Source organism: Danio aesculapii, chromosome 5 (genome assembly GCF_903798145.1).
Source record: "Danio aesculapii chromosome 5, fDanAes4.1, whole genome shotgun sequence".
Lineage (NCBI taxonomy): Eukaryota > Metazoa > Chordata > Actinopteri > Cypriniformes > Danionidae > Danio > Danio aesculapii.
Window position 1 is genome coordinate 55,211,632 of NC_079439.1, and position 21,485 is coordinate 55,233,116.

At 35.4% G+C, this 21,485-nt stretch overlaps 1 protein-coding gene across 2 annotated transcripts in view; it reads left to right on the forward strand.

Moving 5' to 3' along the window:
* The window catches only part of rasgrf2b (Ras protein-specific guanine nucleotide-releasing factor 2b), a 138,149-nt gene extending 119,513 nt beyond the window's left edge, over positions 1–18,636 (forward strand). For both annotated transcript variants that reach the window (XM_056458497.1, XM_056458499.1), the window contains 9 exons: positions 1,644–1,756; positions 1,907–1,967; positions 6,273–6,376; positions 6,468–6,552; positions 9,745–9,942; positions 10,362–10,441; positions 10,542–10,659; positions 10,767–10,835; positions 14,156–18,636. In XM_056458497.1, coding sequence (XP_056314472.1) covers positions 1,644–1,756; positions 1,907–1,967; positions 6,273–6,376; positions 6,468–6,552; positions 9,745–9,942; positions 10,362–10,441; positions 10,542–10,659; positions 10,767–10,835; positions 14,156–14,248 — 921 coding nt within the window. In that variant the 3' untranslated portion in view covers positions 14,249–18,636. The remainder of the gene's footprint in view (positions 1–1,643; positions 1,757–1,906; positions 1,968–6,272; positions 6,377–6,467; positions 6,553–9,744; positions 9,943–10,361; positions 10,442–10,541; positions 10,660–10,766; positions 10,836–14,155) is intronic.
* The last annotated feature ends 2,849 nt before the right edge of the window (positions 18,637–21,485 follow it).

Below are 21,485 nucleotides of genomic sequence, written 5' to 3' on the forward strand. Positions count from 1 at the left end.
TGTCTACCTTTACTGTAGTTTTCAAATGGCTGTGCAAATAGTATATAGTGCTGTCTTGAGCATTTTCAGGAAGTGTCACCAAAATCTGAATTTTTATGCATTGGAAATATTTACAAAGTAAACTGCCATAATGAAAACATGACAAAACCATTTGACTTGTTCATAAACAATGGTGTCAGGACTTTTCATCTTGATGACAGCGACACTTTCATTGACATGAATACTTGCTTTTGAGAAATGAGCTATCCATTTTGAGCAAGTGACACGCTTTTACAAGTTATCAATAAGGTTTTGCAGTTTGTACTAATTTTTTTGAGAAATGCATTAACCCTTGTGCAAATGTAAATAGTGTTAATGTGATTAGTGGTTATTGTAACATGAAAATTGGTTTGCTTGTCCAAGATTGTGCCCCAGCTTTATTAGTAAGTGTAGAAATATCATAGAATTATCATAAATAGCCAAAACCATAACTGATATGGTTTTACTTACTTGTCATGGAGGTTATGTTAACAGAAAATATTTAATATTTCATGTATTTCATAGAGTACTTTATGACACATATTGTACTGTCTAATGGTCACATAAAAGTACTGCTTAACAGTAATAAGCAAGTGCGCTGGCCATTATGCTAACTACTGTCTAGAATGGCAAACATGAGAGTACTCAAACTCTGAGAAAAACAGAACACAAACACTCAAGTGGTTTTTGCATTTGCATTTGAAAGGCTGCATAGAATTGTATGTACTAATTTATAGTACTATTTTGGATAACTATTCCTTAGCAAAGGAGCATTTGCATTTTTATGTATCATAATCAAGACTTATTCATTATGTCAAAATCTGACAAAAGTGCTGGCATGAACAATAATTCATCAAATTAGCTAAATACTTTGGTCCCTAGGGCCAAATTATACAAAGAGTGAAGTGAATGGAGGAAAAACTGAAGAACATTTACTGTTTAAGGCTGTAGATGCGGGGCTTTATGAAGCCAGAACTGAAGAATGTTTTAACTGTGACACAAGAGATTAACCACCCACCTGCAGTGCTCGCAGGCACAGAAAGACAGAAGAAAGACTGGGTTAGATGGCGATTAGTGCACTGGGAAACTGTAGAGCTGTGCTAGTGCAGCTTTTGATGAGCGCTAATGGAGAATAAGCAATCTAAATCACCACCAACACCTTTTATATGCCAGACTACACACTGCATAAACCAATTGTATTCATCTTTATTTCGTTACAGTTTCTGTACAGTGAAATACATAAAGATTATATATTAATATTATAAACAAAATATATTAAGTCTAAATTATGTTTGACATGTTTTATTTCTTTTTTGTATTAATCATATTAATCAAAAACCAGAAGAAACTTTCATTTAGCATTTCATTACATAACATGTTCTCTGAAAAATATTGTATTCATTTTGCTGACTGTAGAATCTCTCCTAATCTTCTTTGGCTTTTTTTTTCTCTTATTTTAATGAAGTGTATATGTGTTTGCTATGTTTCCTTGATGCCACAGAAGTTATATTAGATTAGATTTGATGGATGATGTCTAGCAATTGGCATTTTCTTAGCCTAATTTTATTTATTCATGGCTGTCAGATGTTTGTGAAATATGATCTTTTGTGTGTGGTGTTTTTCAGGACTTTGAAATGAATGGAGAGTTGAAGATGGGTGTGATCTGCCTGCTGGAGGAGGTGTTGAGAGACCCAGACCTTCTTCCTCAGGAGAGGAAAGCCACAGCAAACATACTAAGGTAGGTTTAAGTGCACACATGGACACACATCTCACACATGAAAACTAAAGCACTTTTTGATGGTCACTGTGTCTATGAATATAAATGAAAATCTCTTTTGAGATTGTATGTGATTGAAAGCTGGTTAGAGGAAATTGTTTTCTTTCCCAGTGCCCTTTCTCAAGATGACCAGGATGATGCACAACTGAAGATTGAAGACATTCTTCAGATGGTAAAAATTGTTTATAGTGTTTCTAGATAGATAGATAGATAGATAGATAGATAGATAGATAGATAGATAGATAGATAGATAGATAGATAGATAGATAGATAGATAGATAGATAGATAGATAGATAGATAGATAGATAGATAGATAGATAGATAGATAGATCGATCGATCGATCGATCGATCGATCGATCGATCGATCGATCGATAGATAGATAGATAGATAGATAGATAGATAGATAGATAGATAGATAGATAGATAGATAGATAGATAGATAGATAGATGTACCAAATGTAACCTTAACCCTAACCCTTTTTAAAACCACTGTATTGTGTCATAATAAAATAACATACAACTAGCATAGCAATCAAAAAGCAGGTTGTGCGTAGATGGTCGCTTACACCAGTGTTTCTCAACCATGTTCCTGGAGGACCACCAACACTGTATGTTTTGGATGTCTCCTTTGTCTGTCACACGCAGTACAGGTCTCTGCTAATGAGCTGATGATTTAATGAGCCCCGTTTACATTTATACGTTTTAGTTTTATAAGGCATACGTTTTGCTATGGTTACACCTTCCGTTTTCACTACCCCAGAGTTTTCGTGCCCCGAAAATGGAGCGTTTTGAAAATGCTGAAGAGGCCATTTTGGTTTTAAAACGCTGCTGTGCCGTGTCAGTGTGGATGGGGGACAACGGAGACATATGTAAACGGATGCGATCTGATTGAGTCTGATTTTTCTCTGATTGAGTCTGAGGGCTTTTTCTCAATATTAAGTGCACACTTGCATCATTTCCTTAAGTTCAAGTTTGATATGGAAAACAAACTCCTGAGGACACATCTGGTAAATCTTTAAAGGTAACAAAGTAGCCTACTCTATAACGTCATTCACATCACCCTGCAGGCTACGTTGTTTCACTATCTTAACTATAAAATGAAAACCTGATATAAGGAGATTATATTTTTGATATTAACAACTTAACAGACACCAAAATTGTTAAGGTGTCATATATCTACATATCTCTTTGGTAAGTCATCTTCACTGTATGCATATTTATACCAAAACAGAGCCTATAACATTACTGCCTCCTTTCATTAAAAAAATATGAAACACACGTACAATAAGTTTGTACAATATTGGAAATAAAGGCAAGCAATCAGTAAATGTGCAGAATCAGTGTACGTGGTTACATAAAATAATATATTAAAATATCGTTGCGCTCAGCCAAAACACGTTACCCGAGAACAAGTAATAGATTCATAGAGTCATTAGATAACAAGATAAATTACATATCATGTTTAACAACTAGTGAGAAGAGATTCAACGGTAGATCCTTGATGAACTGTCTGACGTGCGCTGCTCTTACCTGGGGTTTTGTGCTCAAAGCACCCGCTGACTGACTGGAGCTCAGACCTCTGCATTGAAAAGGCTAGGTGAAACGCCAGTGTGGACGTGGATCGTTTTTGTTCCAAAATGCCGTTTTAAAACTAAATTGTATTTGTGTAAACGGGGTGTGTTTGGTTAAGGAGACATGGTCCTCCTGGAACATGGTTGAGAAACACTGCCTTACATAATGTTTTTACTATTTTAAATTCACAGAACTGATATTTATATGTATACATTTGGTCTAAGAGTTTTACAGTCTGTTCAAAATACATATTTTACCAGTGTACATGTCCTCTGGGATTGAACCCATAGGACCCTACGTATCATACACTCAGCACATTGCGATGCCAGACTCTTAGCATAGCACAGGTATCAGTTTTCTTCATACAATGTACGTCATGTAAATAAAAAATGCTCTTGGTGTGACTGCAACTGACTCTTAAAGGCAATGGAAGATGACACTCCAATTGATTTATTGCACATTATGCCCAAAACACAACCATAGCACAATCACTGTGCAATGGGGTGTATGCACACAGACTTTTATTTTCATTCAGCTAGCCTCAGGGCTTCCGGTGAATTGTCATCCGATACAAAATCTCTTTAAAAAGAGAAATGATCATCACTGCCTGGCTGAGATACAATAAAAAGTGGATATCAGACCAAACAAGAAGCACTGCATTAAATTATAATTTTCCACGCCATGATTTTAAAACATGGCAATTAATTTTACCTCAATATTTTTAATGGAGTTTTTGCACTCACTTGCTGTTTAAACGGTATTTCGTCTCTTTTTACGCTTTAACAACCAAATGGATGCTTAAGTCTATTTAACTGATTATTTTTAAATTACAGTGCAACATCTATTCTGTAAAAAAAGCCTTATCAAATTGAAAATAGTCACATAAATCTTTCACCAGAAGTACATCATTGGCTGAAAAACACTAGCTATGCATATGCTCTATTTAGTAAATTTGCTTAGATCATTAAAATAGAGCCCATGATTGTTCAGATACTGCAATACATCGATTTACCTGTCGAGTTACGCAATTCACAAATTGTCATGTTGATGAAAGCACACAATCCAGTAGGTCTTATTTGTGGTAGGGGCAATACTTTAGTAAATGCTTTGGTTTAGATGTCAGGGGGAAGACATATTTTACTGTTCCTCATGAGGAGCTTCAGAGGCAGCATCAGGCTCAGGGACTGAATTACATGTTCAAACTGCAAATCTCTGAGCAGCGGGACTCTAATTACAACTTCAAACAGTGAGACAAAGTGCCTGTTGCCATCCGCCACATGCAAACACAACTCAGCAACACCAGAACACTAAAGAACCCACTCTAAAAGAGCTTTCAGAGGGGTTTCCTGCCTGAAATATCCATGTATTGTTGAAATGCTCACGCTGTTACATTTCAAAGCTCTGCTAGTGATATCCTGGGAGTTTCAATTGTAGAAGTATGGCTTTGGAGGATTTCCTTTTTTTAGATAAGCATGTGGTGTAGAAAAACTATTATTTTATATGTTGATAGTTGACTGTGTTTATTAATATCATACAAGTGTTAATATTATTCAATAAAGTTAACAATATCTATGGTATGCTTTAGGAAGACCAGAGCAAGTTACATTAGCTGATTTTAATGGTTCTCATGCACCATTGTTTATATATTTAATGCAGATAAATGTATTCACACACACATACACACACATGGCTTCATGATATAATGTGCTACTGGCAGCAGCAAACTGGGCTCACTAATTACAAACACAGCATGCATTATCAGGACTAGGTCTGTACTCTCTCTTCCCCCACACCCCCCCCCTCTCTCCCTCTCTCTCTCTCTCTCTCTCTCTCTCTCTCTCTCTCTCTCTCTCTCTCTCTCTCTCTCTCTCTCTCTCTCTCTCTCTCTCTCTCTCTCTCTCTCTCTCTCTCTCTCTCTCTCTCTCTGTGTGTTGCATGTATTTTAATTAGCAATACATGTTGCCTGGACACACACATCTTCTTCCTGAAATTTTTAGCTACTGTGCTAATTGAAAAGTGTCTGTGTCAAACAAAACCAGCATTATTTATTGCTATTTGCATGTTAATTATAGATTTTGGTAGGATGTGTACAATATGTGTAATTACTAGCTGTCCAATCAGCATCAGCATGATATTTTGCACATTGCCATTATAGAGTGTCACACTGTTACACAGTTATTTACAGAAAAGAACATTGTTAAAGGGACAGCTTTATGTATCAAAATAAAACAAATTTGTCTTTCTCAATAATTTTCCAACACTATGGGATATCCTTGCTCTGTTAAACATCACTTGGGAAATATTTGAAAATAATAAACATTTCACTGGAGGGCTAATAAATCTGCCTTCAACTGTACTGTGTGTATTTTATTGGTGAAGTTGCTGGCAATTTTACTGTAATTTACCGTTTAAAAAAACTTAAGATGAACAATGAGTTATTATATACTACATGACAAAAGTCTTGTCGCCAAAGCGTTCTTGCAGGACTCCCAGAGTTCATCAAGATTCTCTGGATTCATCTTCAATGCCTCCTCCTTCATCTTACCCCAGACATGCTCAATAATGTTCATATCTGGTGATTGGGCGGGCCAACCCTGGAGCACCTTGAAACCATGATTTGTCCTTCACCAAACTTGACTTATTTCTGTGAGTATCTTGGCTCCATGTGGGTTCCGATAGGTCTTCTGCAGTATTTGTGATGATTGGGATGCAGTTCAACAGATGATTCATGGGAAAAATCTACCTTCTGCCACTTTTCCAAATGATCAACTACAAGTCAAGTTATTTTTTGTTGTCAGTTTGTCTTACAACTGGGATGGACAACAAGACTTTTGTCTGGTAGTGTATACCTACATTGTCATTGCTGTAAAGAACTTTTAATTTGTCTGTTTGTCTAATCCAGGCTGAATGCCCAAAGGCAGAGTGTTTTGAGTCTCTGTCCGCAATGGAGATAGCAGAACAAATCACTCTCCTCGATCACATCGTGTTCAGGAGTATTCCCTACGAGTGAGTACAACAGAATAATACATGAGCAAATCTGTCTTCAGTCAGAAAGAGTAGAAGCTCTGCAGAAACACTGACTGTGTTCTTGCTGTAGGGAGTTCCTGGGCCAAGGATGGATGAAGACAGACAAGACAGAGAGAACGCCATACATCATGAAGACAAGTCAACACTTCAATGACGTAAGTTCATATGGAAAAACTATCTTCCATCTATTATCTTATACTGTAAAAGGTGGTAAATTGAGTGATGATGTTGCTTTAAGCAATTAGTTGAGTTTACCATAAAATAGCAAATAAACCTGTTGCCTTAAAAGAAGTAAATTAACTATATGCATACTTTTTACAGTGTATAGTTAGTTATAGTAGCTACCAGGGTTAGTTGTCACATGTAGAATCTAAGCAATAACTAATAAAAATTTAAATCAGTGGCCACCAACTGCACCAGCTTCATCTAATGTTTTCTGTAGCTATTCTTTTTAAATCACACTTGTGGTTGTTGTAAATTTGAAAATGACATTAAGTTATATAAAAAAAACTTTTTAAGTTATATAAAAAAAATTTCATATTAGATCAGAGCTAGCTGGTCTCCACAGCAATGGTTGTGGTTGCAGTAAAGGAGAGGAGATGATTTACCCCTGAAAACATGGCAGAAAAAAGAAAGGAAACATATCATTTTCACAGTGAATAGGAGGAAGGGTTCTTTTTTTTACTTCATTTGCATGGCGATTGTGGCTACGGCAGAATGTTGAGAGACATTTCAGTGTCACGCAAGCTTCCAGGCTAACTACCCACCGGGCAGTGCACTACAAGTAGGAAAAGCCGCAAATTAAAGAAAGGTTTATGCAAACAGCAGTCTTTTTTCACGAGACTGGTGGAAAAACCCCAAAAAGCAACCGAAGCCTCATTTAGAGCTACATGTTTCTTGATTAAGAAAAACAAGACATTTTGAGATGGGAAGGCAAAACTGTGTTTAAAGATGAGAACGGATGTGAACTCCACTCTCTCTGATGTCCAAAGCGTCATTCACACTACAAGCGAATCACTGCAGCAAAGCAACAAGCCACCGATCATTTCAAGAGTTCCCACTTAGATATGCTTGGTGTATAAAGCAGGTTTGGCATGCTGTTCCAGGAGAGAACCCTGAGCTCGTAGATATTTGAGCCCAGGGTTCCTGCCCGGTCGATAAGCATATCAGGAGATCCGAGATCAGGTAGGTCTCGAGAGCTCCCCGTTTAGAAAAGGGAGGAAAAGGAGGAGATGGGGTGGAAGGGGGGATTCTTCCAAACGAAGATAGAACAGTAGGGAGAAATTTATCCATTTTTAGTAAACTAGGATCACTCTGATTGGATTATTACTGATTACAGATGAGTGGCCAGACGTGCTCAATCATATAACGTGCTCCTCTCGAAATTAGTTTATGAAACTTCACTTCAACGGAGAGTAAGACCTCATCTATGCAAGCAACCATTGGCAACCAGGTGGATGTGTCGAGCGACGCAACAAAGAATCCTTCAACTTCATGCAAATGAAGACCTGCCACGGATGCTGGTTGTATTTTCCATGCTGTAGACCTACACAGACCTGCATTTGCAGCAGATCACCACCCAGATTGACAGGCAGCTACAAAGTTGCTGCTAGTGTGAATGAGGCACAACTTGTGGCAACTACAATGGTTAGAAGAGTGTCGGCTATGTTAAAAATGCTGTAGATTTGGTGATAATTACAGTAAAATCTGAAAGTTGTTTTATGTTACACTTACACAATTAATAATCTGTACAAACATGGTACAATGTACTGCATGATTTGTTAAAAATTGTTAGTGGCTAGTAAAAATATTGTAGAAGTGATTATTTGAAAATGTAAATACTTGCAGAGATTTATAGAAATAAAGCGTTTCATATTGTTATTTATCTGTTTCCTACCTTGTTAAACCATTGTTGACATCTAGTGTGAGAAATCAATAACATGATCAGTGTCTTCACATAGATGAATATCATTAATTATTAATAATAAAATATGATTAAAAGTAAATTGAGCAAATTTGTTATTTGAAAAATGTGTATCAAACTGGTACACTAATCGGTACCCAAGGAGAATTTCTCAGTTTTAAAAAGGTTGGTGACCCCTGCTTTAAATAAAAATGTATTAAAACTATAGAGGTATTGGCTATAACAGTTGTATATCAGATGTGTGCTGCATAATCCAGCATTTTCTAAAATCTATACAAAATATTCATATGTATAATGGCATGTTGCATGTAAAATTAATTCAATCAATTTGCAATGAAAATTACATGAATAGACAGCAATAAACTATCTAGTGCTAGTGTTTTTTGAACTACACATTTTGAACATGATCAAAACAGTGATGTAGTACAATGGCAACGAACAAATATCAAAATCGTGTTTGCTCAGTGGTTGATCATAATAATTGGTAACAGCTAATATACAGTTGAAGTCAGAATTATTAGCCCCCCTTTGATTTTTTTTCTTTTTAAATATTTCCCAAATGATGTTTAACAGAGCAAGGAAATTTTCACAGTATGTCTGATTATATTTTTTCTTCTGGAGAAAGTCTTATTTGTTTTATTTCGGCTAGAATAAAAGCAGTTTTTAGTTTTTAAAAACAATTTTAAGGTCAAAGTTATTAACCCCTATAAGCTTTTTTTTTCGATAGTCTACATAACAAACCATCATTATACAATAACTTGCCTAAGTTCCCTAACCCACCTAGTTAACCTAATTAACCTAGTTAAGCCTTTAAATGTCACTTTAAGCTGTATAGAAGTGTCTTGAAAAATATCTAGTCAAATATTATGTTCTCTCATCATGGCAAAGATAAAATAAATCAGTTATTAGAAATGAGTTATTAAAACTATTTTGTTTAGAACATATCTTCTCACTGTTAAACAGAAATTGGGGAAAAATTAACAGGGGAGCTAATAATTCAGGGGGGCTAATAATTCTGACTTCAACTATAAATTGTCATAATATAGTCATAATATAATGTAAATACTAAATTAACAGCTAATATATATAAATTGTCATAAAATATCATAAATTGAACAAAACAATGACTTTTGTGGACTGTTTTTGACAGTGACTGTTTAGTTATTTCCAGTATTTATCACAAATACAGTAAAAAAAAACAGTAATGTTGTGAAATATTTTTAACAAATGAATCAGTTTATTGTTTCATGCTTTTTAATGGAATTTATTAAAAATATATTTCTAAAACTTCAGCAAATAAATTTTTAAACTTCAACATTTTTGACACTTCTCTAGTATTAAAAATTGTCTGGCATAAATGTGTGTGACAACTATCCCCTGTTGCCTTTGTGCTTAATCCATGTGTCTGTGTTCTCCTGTATAGATGAGTAATCTGGTGGCCTCTCAGATCATGAGCCACACAGATGTGGGCTCCAGAGCAGGTTCTATTGAAAAATGGGTAGCAGTGGCTGACATTTGCCGTTGTCTCAACAATTATAACGGTGTCTTGGAGATCACATCTGCCCTGAACCGCAGCGCCATCTACAGGCTGAAGAAGACATGGGCTAAAGTGTGCAAACAGGTCAGAGAAACACTCAAAAATAGGACTTTTGTTGCTTGTGCTACTTAATTAAAATGAGTTGAAAAAAGATTTTTGGCACAACTTAATTGTTTTATGTTCAATCCACTCATAAAAACTTAAATTAAATTAACTTCATCAATCAATTTTTGTTGGGACAACATGAAGGATTTATGTGGAATGCAGCATTTTTTACTGTGTACAAACTGAATGGTGCTATTTTGTAGTAGTAGATTACAGTAGTCAACATTTAAAGTGGATCAAAAGTTTTCATTAAAGTTGTCCTGAAACAATTGAACAACAACCATTCTTGTCTTAGGACAATTTTGAAAAACGTTTTGATCCACTTCAAATGTTGACTACTATATGTTAGTGTAGAAATACAAAAATTGTTGCCCATTGTTTTGTTTTTTTCCAAATAGACTAAAGCACTAATGGATAAACTTCAGAAGACTGTGTCATCCGAGGGAAGATTTAAAAACTTGAGGGAAACTCTCAAAAAGTGAGCTACTGTAATGCTATATATTTCAATTACTTCTCTCCTATAGAGGCTACAGCAAAACATATGATTTCTATTTGATTTTGTTTCTGTCTTTGTGCAGCTGTAATCCACCCTGTGTTCCTTATCTGGGCATGTACTTGACAGACCTCGCATTTATCGAAGAGGGAACCCCAAATTTCACAGAGGAAGGTCTAGTTAACTTCTCAAAGATGAGAATGGTGAGAAATCATATCATATATCCTAGATCATTTCCACTGGGATTAAGTGAATAATTAATGTTTTGCGTAAGTGGATAGACTGATATATCTTGACACGGTTTCTGCAGATTTCTCACATCATACGAGAGATCCGACAGTTCCAGCAAACTCCCTACAGAATTGAGCACCAACCAAAGGTTTGACATATATAATTCATATTCAGATCTAGTCTTGGCATTCTTCATCAATCCGTGCTGCTTCATTAGCATTTATCTGTATCATTTGATTGATCTCAGGCACGCTGACAGGGCTGTAGTGTTTTTTGATGTAATTTATCACAATCATTGCTTGTTTAATATTATGGTTTTTATACAGCTGGTTATATATTGAGCAGTTGTATTTACTATACAGTTGTGTACTATTGCATATAATAGATTGGGCATCATAAGATGTTTTGTTTTAATGAAATGAATAACTTTAAATTTGATTAAAAGTAGAGGCATTCGTAATGCTAAAAATATATATCCCTATTTCAAATAAATGCTGTTTTTTGGAATTTACACAAAAAATATTGAACAGAACAACTGTTTTCAATGCTGATAGCAATAAATGTTTCTCAAGCACCAGACCAGATTATCAGAAACATTTCTGAAGAATCATGTGACATTAATAAGTGAAGTAACGTTACTGAAAATTGTTTTGAATCAGAAAAAAAGAATTCAAAATATGTTCAACATTTGTAGTTTGCACCACACTCTTGCATTACTATTCCTGCATTAATTTTGACAACTTAGGTTCGGATCCAAATGCAGATTAACAAGAATGGTCAGGCAAGCAGTGGTCAACAGGGTCAAACAGGCATGCAGGCAAATCCAGAGTCGTGGTCATAAACAGGTGGATGGTCAAAAGGCAGGCAGCAGACAGGAATAAACAGTAAAACAAACAAAACAAAGTGAGGGTCAAATTGGCAGGGCAAGGCAGATGCGTCGTAATGTTCACAATGCAGCTAAACAAGACTCAGCAACTGGTGTGTGTGTGTGTGTGTGTGTGTGTGTGTTTGTGTGTGCTGCTTTTAAAGTCTATGTAATCAGTTCTGAACATTTTCAACTGTGTGTGTTAGCAATCAGTGGAAAACCGGACAGGTGTGAGTGTCTGATGCATGACAGGATTTGAAGTCCATATGGTGACAAATTTGGAGTGAAGTGAATGATTCCTAGTGATCTATGAGGGTTAGATCGCTGGTGATTGTGACAGTAAATTGCGAATACAAGAAGAAGTGATTTCTTTCTCTTACCAGTATTTTTTTTTTTCAGTTTTTTTTGTTCTAGTCTTTTATTTTACATTCGGCAATAAACAGACACAAAGGATTCGGTCTGAATATTATTCTGTCTCCAAAATGTTTGTGTCTAAATATTTGTCAAGTGTGCGTATCACTGTTTCGATATAAATTAAAATAGAAAACCGATTATGAAATACTTCACAATGTTACTGTACTTTTAATCAAATAAAAGCAGCCTTGTTGGAGACTTAATCTTTAAATGCATTATAAAAATGATGAAAATATGACCCCAAGCTTATGTGCATGTTCATGTGATATCTATTATGATTCTATGTGTATCTGCTTTGTATACCTTACATAGTGTATACTATTAACATACAGTATAAAAACTATGTATATACAATTTTTAAACATATTGAAATAGATGTCTAGATCAGAGATGCCCAAAGTAGGGCCCACAGGCCAAAGTTGGCCCATTGTAACCTTTGATTTGGCCCAACATCTGATAGGACAGTGAGAATGATAGAGAGGGTTGGGGCTAATGCCTTTAACACAGAGATCATCATTTCTAATTTAACGAAACCTTTTTTGTTTGTTTTATTGCTGAGCTACAAAAAAAAGCAAACTGAAATTAAATGTTTCAATTAAATGTTGCAAATCAATCATATTTTTGAAAATGTAAATACTGTCACTGGATGTATAAATATATTTACCTTTAGCCCACTAGCTTCAATCAAGTTTGGTTTGTGGCCTTTCATAAGAAAATGTTTGAGCACCCCTGGTCTAGATGACAACTGGCCCTGTGTGCGCTGGGATTGTTGGTGGGTGACACTAAATTATAAATTGTGTTTAAAAATCCTTTTAGGTTGTCCACTTTAAACCAAAAACATATTTGATTGGATTCCCACCAAGAAATTTTCTGTTTGAAAAACATCTAATAGACATCCAAAAATAAATGTCTTGGCTAAATTTGGTCTGTCAGTGAAAATCTAGAAGACATCTAACAATATTTGAAAAAATAGACTAGTCATCAAATACAGTAGATAGATTAGATAGACTCTGCATGTCTTCATGGTATTTGATGACTAGTCTATTTATTAATAGTTGTCTATCGCCTATCACCCAAATTCAGCTTTGTTTTTGCCTAGAGGTCTATGTTTGGCTGGCTATTACACTCTAGATCAGAGGTGTCAAACTCAGTTCCTGCATGGAGGGCCAGAGCCTTGCAGAGTTTAGATCAGACCCTGCTTTAACACACTTACCTGTAGGGTTCAAACAAGCCTGGATGACTCAATTAGTTTGATCAAGTGTGTTTAATTAGGGTTAAAGCTAAACTGCGAAGAGCTGCGGACCTGTGCTCTAGATGCTTTTGTGGTCAGATATGGTCAGCAATCAAAAACATAAAAAAGAAAGAAAGAAAGAAAGAAAGAAAGAAAGAAAGAAAGAAAGAAAGAAAGAAAGAAAGAAAGAAAGTATAAACAGGGTCTAAAATTAATTGTTTTAAAATGTGTCATTTTTATTCATGAAATGTCTTATGTAATATGTAATTATTCCAGGGTACCCATTCTAAGCCAAATATCAGATTCCCTGATTTCATTGAATAAACACGAGCTATAATTAACAGAAAAACAGGTTGCTGTTGTGCTTTGCATAATATTAAATGGGTTTTAGTTTAAATATCATTTCGCAGGACTTTACTAGCCACTATGAGAACAACAATGTATAGATTATTTTGAACACATTTTGGAAAGTCAGTGTTTGTGTGGCTGGGAAGTGCTCTCTCTGCCATATTTCATAGCTCTATAGTAGTTTTCCAAATATTACATTTAGTGTTTCTGACATATTTTAAAGCCTGTGAAGTGGTCATTTTGAATCAAAACCTCTTAAAATGTATAATATCCTGTTAATTCTGGAGACTGCATTTGATTTATTAAGCATGAAAGGAATAAAATAGAGCTGACTATTTTAGAAGAAAACAGACTAATCATAACAGCAGGCATGAGACTTTTTTTTTATAAATGGAAACTAAAAATTAAAGTGACAAACTAAAATCTCTTATATGCCATCACAAATGAAATAAACATTTCTGTGACTTTCTGAACGATACTGTCTGAAATCTACCTTTAAAAACTTCTATGATATTCCATAAATTTTGTCTCCTGTGGGAACCCTGTTGTTTTCTAATTTACAATGCTTTATGTAATCTGTTTTCATGTAATTTACTGTTTTTATGCCTAGGTCACACAGTATCTTCTGGATAAGACCTTGATTATGGATGAGGACACACTCTATGATTTATCACTCAAGATTGAACCCAGGCTTCCTGCATGAATAACAACCTCAGTACCTGGCAGCTTCCATCTAGATGTGCTTCTCACTCTTAGGATGTTTTGAAGGCATGAGGCATACCTCGCGTTTAAGAAAGAGGGAGGTAAAATGTCCATTTGAAAGCATGGAAAGATAGAGGGTCCATGCCTGGAGAAGAGTATTAAACAGTGCTCACCACCACCATGTCACCTCAAGAGTGACTTTTATCAGGAAAAAAGGCTACTGTTAGAGGTCAGGGGTCTTGAGTGAGTTTCAGGGTCTAGCAGAAAGATTGAGTCTTAATTGTGAGGAGAGTGGGTGAAGATATGTAGCATGTACAGAAGTAGAGCTGTTAGCCAGATCTTATGTAGTGTATCGTGGCCCCTCAAGCCTGTGGCCCCTGGCACATCCCCTCATTGGTAATGGTAGTGACTTTGTGCATGAACTAGACTGTGGGTTTGCTGTGCGCTTTGCCTCAACTTTACACTCCACATGCTGTTCCATCTGGCTGCATCGAACCAAAATAGCACCTGAAAATTTAAACAGATTTGTCAGTCTTCTAAATAACCAGAATGTATAGTAGCTTTTAAAAAACAGTAACCAGTTGTATGTAGATTATATTTATATTTGGTAAATTTCCCCCTGAAGCTATTTAAAAGTTGTTGTATGTGCCTTTTCACTTTTGCAGACACTCGTAAATGAAACCAATGTATCGGCAATGCTTGAAAGTAATGATATCAGCATATTATTGGCCTCTGTAGCAAGTGTGACAGAACACGTAGATATTCAGACAAATTAAGTCAATAAATACAATGAGTCATTCTTACTGTTACAAACATGAGATACAAGTTTTAAAATTTCAAGATCTAAAGATTCTTTTTATAATCTTAAACTTCTGTTAAACGGGTCATGAAATGTTTATATCCCAAAATAGTTTATACGCTTTTAATATCTGTAAAAATTATCATTTTCAATCTTCATCAATCAATTTTAAGCGCTTCAAGGGTGTGAAATAACAGACTTTCACTAATTGAAGTTTACAACCCAGGCTCATTTTGATTATGTACCCCTATATACATTTCTGGAGAGTGCCAAATACATCCCAGGAGCTACGTTTTTGCAGTTTTTGTTTTCGCAAATGCACCAGAGGCCGCTGTGTACTCTTTTTCAGATCTCAGATTTCTCTCGCAAGTGCCATTCGTGCCTGCTGTTCTCATGTAAATACACAAGAGGCCGCTGTCGACTGCCTGACTGACTGACTGACCAACGGACCAATACCCCACCCTCACCCGTCCCTAAACCCAACCAATAGTGTTTTCAAAAGCACCAGTTGACCTGCCCAGCCACTTCCCTAAACCCAACTGACAGTTTTAAAAAGCAGTCTAGAAAACGAAAAGCCCTCGCCTGATTTTTACCACATTTTCAGATTTTACCACATTCTCACCCTGTTATTTACTTGTTTGTTTTATTATTTAGCTTTTGTTTTTGTCTTACCAGCCTTCTGGAACCATTTCCTTCACCAGACTCGAACCCTGTTGTCTCAATTAACTCCACTCTGCGTCTCAGGTTCGCCGACATACATGTCGAGTTACCAGACAAACTGGTTACAGCGGGAAAGCCATCCATACAGAGGTAAACGGTCAGCTGGTCAGCGAGAAAAAGAATGGCATCATAAAAGCCTGTAGCATTCATTTTAAAGAAGAAATGCAACCATGCGTAGCTCTAGCTACATAATTTGCGATCTCCAGAAATATATACAGTAGGGCTACGTTTTCACAATGAACTTATGTTGAAAGTTTATTTATAAGCTAATTTTAACAGGATCACATGTTTATGATTGTCCACGGCTAGTCCTGCATTAGCTTACACATGATTCACCAATCAGACGATTCCTAATTCACTATAGGTTTCTTACCTCAGTATCTTCGTCTTGAAGAATCCCCTCTCCCACGGCTACTCCTTCCTCTTTTTTCCAGATTGGGCAACACGGTGACCCTGTGACTAGCACTGTTGCCTCACAGCAAGAATGTCACTGGTTAAAAGTCCCCACTGAACCAGTCGACATTTTTTGTGCGCAGTTTACTTGTTCTACCAGTGCTCGCATGGGTTTCCACTGGGTTCCCTGGTTTGATCATTGATTTTTCCCACAATGTGATCATCCGCAATAGTCACATTGCAGCATATGCAACGTTGAGTCTGCATTATAATTCATCATCTGCATGCGTTTTTTAATGCCTGTAATTGTATAATGACTTCAAAAGCATTCAGGTAAGAAACCGCACCATTTTTTTATTTTATTTTTTATTTTTATTTTAATCATTCAGTTACTGTACTTGAATACTGTTAGACTCTGGAAACGATAAAACACTTTATTTCAATTGTATCTTTTTCTTGGTTGTATTTATAGATTTTTATGCATGAAAATACTCACAACACATGCAAATACTGAAATGCACTGCAACTAGGACAGACTACAACATAATGTGTCGGGGGACCCCAAAAAGTTTATAGATTGTTTATTTATAGATTGTTTATTAGATTTTATGGAGATGCATTCCCACTGTTGAATCATTCCAATCGATCTAACATTATAACTTTTTTTCAAATAGAGATATTATTAAATAGAGATATTTTCCAAAAGAGATATTATCTGGTGAAATTGTATTCATGTCGCAAAATATATATCGCAAAATCAAAAAAAATATCGCAATGTTAGATTTTTCCAATCATTTCCATATCGTGCAAGCCTAATTTCAATTGACTATGTTGATGTTAAAATGACATCAAACATTGGCATCAAAAACATATCAAAAATCAATTACAGGACAGTCCTGTGATGGGTTTCAGTAGAGGATATATTGACAGGCCAATTAAAACAAACACACAGGAGCTGTTCAAAACTTTCCTGCACGATTATGTAGATTAATGGCACATGTTAAGGGGCATGACAAGGAGATTTAAAATTCTGTCTATCGAGAGGGATAAAAAAAAATCCATATTTTGAAAATGGCAGTTAGTTATTAATTTGGAAACTTTTGGCATGTTTTATTTCTGTATAACCCTTTGTGTGTAAATATGAACACTATTTTAGTGACCATTTCATGACCCCTTTAACTTTTTTGGTTTATTTCATGGGCCAGGTTTACCAATGGACAAGTAGCGCAGTGGAATGGAGATGCGCATTCTGTGCGAACAGCCTCTAAATTTTCATTTTCTACTCAAATTCAGTGAATTGAGTGTAAAACAGCTTACTTTTTTATCAGAGCATGCAGAAATACTCCACTTGCAGTAGATTGCATCATCCATGCACTTAAAAAATACAAGCAGACGTGTGCTTGTGCAATGCAGACTTGTTTTTGATCAGTTTTTACAGTAAGTTGAGGCTTTGGCGCCCCCCTTTGGAGGAATAGGTTGAATGATTTTCAGCAAAATGACCGAAATCCGATTCTGACTCGCAAGTTCTTCAATAATCAATGTTTTCCTGCTTTTTAATGTAATGGCCCTGCTGGTCAGCTAACCAGAATTTAGGGCGTCTCCATTATTTGCATGAAAAATACAGTGATCGCATGTTGGAAAATGCATTGCAAGACATGTTTTGTGGTCATGTGTCATTCAGCTGCTGTGTAGCCTCTTTTAAACTCTCTAGAAACCTCAAGTTAAACAGATAGATACATATATTTAACTTCTCATCTGACTGCACTTCTTTATCTAAATACTTTAATCATAATAGCTGGAGATTTCATATGCATAGAATGGCAGAGAACTGTCAAATTGGCCATAAATATATATATATCTACCACTGTGCTGTATGAAGACAACATTGTTTTTGTCAGATCTTTTCTTTTCTCTAGAGTGGGACAGGTTTAAGTTCTTAAAGTGTAAGTGTGTGAAACGCATGAGAGTGTGTAGGTGTGAATGTGATCTCAGAGGTGAGTGGGTTCAATGGAAAGGTGTGAGTTACACTCTCATAAATGTAGCGTTGTTTTCTTTAAAACAGGTGTGAATTGGTAGTATTTATTTTCTGGCATATATATTTGATCCTTTTTTTGTATATAGTGTGCCGATATGGGTTTCTGATATAATGTGATTTTTGTCCCCATTCATCACCATGTAATACTTTAATTTCTGCAAGCACTCCTGTAATTGTTCAATTCTGCTCAGTGTGTTAAGAAAAATGTAGCATATTCGAATAATTTACAATCCTTTGTCATTTTTGTTCTCTTTTTTTATGAGTTGAAGTGCACAGAATTATTGCTTTGGTATGTTGCATGTCTTTGCATGTCCAGGTTGGATTCCTTCTTGTGAAATCTGCTTTTTGTACATTTCTGTATCAAACTATTTGTCTTTAATTTTCCTTCTTATTTATTTTATCACTGATTTTCCTGGAGATTGTGTGGCTTCAGTACTTTAATTCCATGCTTTCATTTCAAATAAACAAATAAAACAAGCAATGGAGTCTACACTAAATTACTTATATTTTAGATTCATAAAAGGCAAGTTTCAGACAATTTCAGAGTTTAATAAAACATACAGGCAAGACAACTGTTATACTTGTGGCTCCTGATGATACATAAAGGCCTCATAGTGCAACAATTGGTCTGTGAAATAAATTATGGTTAATTAACATTATTATTATTAATCCATTTTGCAAGCAAATCATTCTTTTACACTACTCTTATTTTTAGTTGACATGATTTCATTTAGTGTGATGGAAAATAAAGAACTTGTATTATATTAAGTATAAAACAAATGACAAAAATTGACAAAAAATGATTTAAAGAGTTAAATGTATAAATTATGCTGCATAAATAACTCATTCCTCAACAATCTACGAGCAAACAGAATCTTCTGGCTCCATTACAATATAGTATGAATCTGTAAACAAATTCTGCAATACTTTTCTTGTTCTATAAAGATTTCTTGCTTTTACTTACCTGCATTTTGTCTTTTAGCATTAGGGAACCTATCATGCCTCTTTTTCAAGATGTAAAGTAAGTCTCTGATGTTCCTAGAGTGTGTATGTGAAGTTTCAGCCTAAAATATCCCACAAATAATCTTTATGAACTTGAAACTGCATCTTTTAGGCTTTCACTTTAAATTGAAATGAGATTGTGCTCTTTTCAAGAGAGGGCGGAGCTACAGGTGGGCATAGCGGAAGCCTATAGGTGGGCATAGCAGCAAATTCTGTGAAAATGTCAAAAGAAGTGTCTCAGAAGAAGGTAGTCTATGTAGCATATGGTGTTCATTTGTGCATTCTAAAACCTAATATTTATAATGCATATATAATGCAACATTAATGAAAACTCTAATGGTGGACGGCTGCTTCTCACTCAGGGCTGTTTATGCCAATGAGGGAGAGATGGGTGGGGCTTTCCCCCTCTGATAAGCTGCCATCAACAAAAAGCCTTTTATATAAAGTATTAAATACATTTCAGTAGTTACAGTACATTCTCCTTGTGACATTTCATTGTTATTACACAACATTTTTTTAGGGTTTTATTTTTTGTTTGTTTAATTTTAATGTTTGGGTTTTACCAAAATCTAGTTCAATTCCATGTCAACAGGTCCTTTGGAAATTTGTTGGTCCTTTGTTCTAATGAAAAAAACATGATGTGTTGAATCATGTTGACATATTTCTCCCACTGTATTTAATAGGTAAGTAAAAAAGGAAAAGTTTTGACTGTTTGACTAAGTTTAGGCTTTTTTGGTAATGGCTGCTTAAAGACCACTCTCATAATGAGAATGAAGTCAGCATTGCTAAAGAACATGAATTGAATGAAGAACATGCATTGCTCAGGTGTGTGTTTGTCACAGACTTCAACAGAGGATGATTCTGTCGAAGGGTAAAGCGTTGCTGAATAATTTCTGAGAGATTTCAGCTGCTGTCTGGGCTTTCACTGCCTTTCTACAACTTCCTTTCTTTATGTGTTCAATACTTTTTTTCCTGCATCATTTCATTTTATTACACATAACTTAATTTGTAAACTAATCATTTTTTTCTGTTCGTATATGTATTTCTTTGAATGTTATCAACATCTGGTGAAAATTTCAAGTCAACAGCACCTTTAGAAATATGTTTTCTGAGAAGAATGGTGACATGTTGAATGTGTATTTCCCCCACAGTATATCAACCCAAAGTTACCATAGAAAACTGAAATACTCCCCTACTTTGGTCACAAACAAACAAACAAACAAACAAACAAACAAACAAACAAACAAACAAACAAAAAAACAAACAAACAAACAAACAAACAGGTTTCATGTTGTATTGTTGTCTTGAAACCACCACGAAGGCAGTGGCACTGGTCTTGTTGTTTACAGCTACTACTGTACCATTGCCATTGGCGTAATTTAACCACCTCTAACAATCAGTAAATATCAGCTTTTCTGAAGATCCAGTGATTTTTATTTTATTGCATCTGTAACAGTTTGATAATATTTTTGTAATAGGTTTCTGTCATAATTATTCTAACCGTACTGAAATTTGCTGGTTTAGGTCATTTATTTAATTGTACTGTGTTAGGTAGCGCGCAAAAGTGTGTATCTTTTGAAGTTAAAACAAAACTTAATTAGTATAATTAATTTTCTCCATGTATGAGCTATAACAAAGTCGTGGATATGGCCATATCAAAGCAGGTGTCACATACTGTATGGACAATAAAATGGTTACACATTAGGTTAAACGTCAATTCTCACTATTAATAGTGGCTTATTATTACCTGCCTATTGTTACAATATAGGCTGTTTATTAGTGCTAATAAAGTACATATTCATGATTTTATTCTACAAATCTAATCCTAACCAATACCTAAACTAAATTTCTATTTTATAACGGTTAATAAGCAGTGAATAGTGAGAATTGTACTTTAAAGAGTGACCTTTATGTTGGGACACCACACTCAACAGCACTCTTGACCACAAAGAACATTGATGTGACCCATGGATCTGCAGTATGCCTTGTGGTAAATGAAAAAGTCAAATGTTATGAGTAGAAGAACATGTCAAACATGGAGGTGAAACATTCATGTTATAGAGATTACTTGCTGTAACACGTAATGAAAATCTTAACTTTATCAAAGGCATTGTAGATTATTTGATGTATTAGACCAAATTGGCAAATGTGATGCCTACGGTGCATAGATTTAAGCTTGATAATCTTTGGATATTCCAACAGGGCAATCATCCCAAAGAATACATCCAATACTGAGATTTATAGTTCAGGGATCACGCGGGATGTTTTTGAGGGGCCTGTTCCATGAAA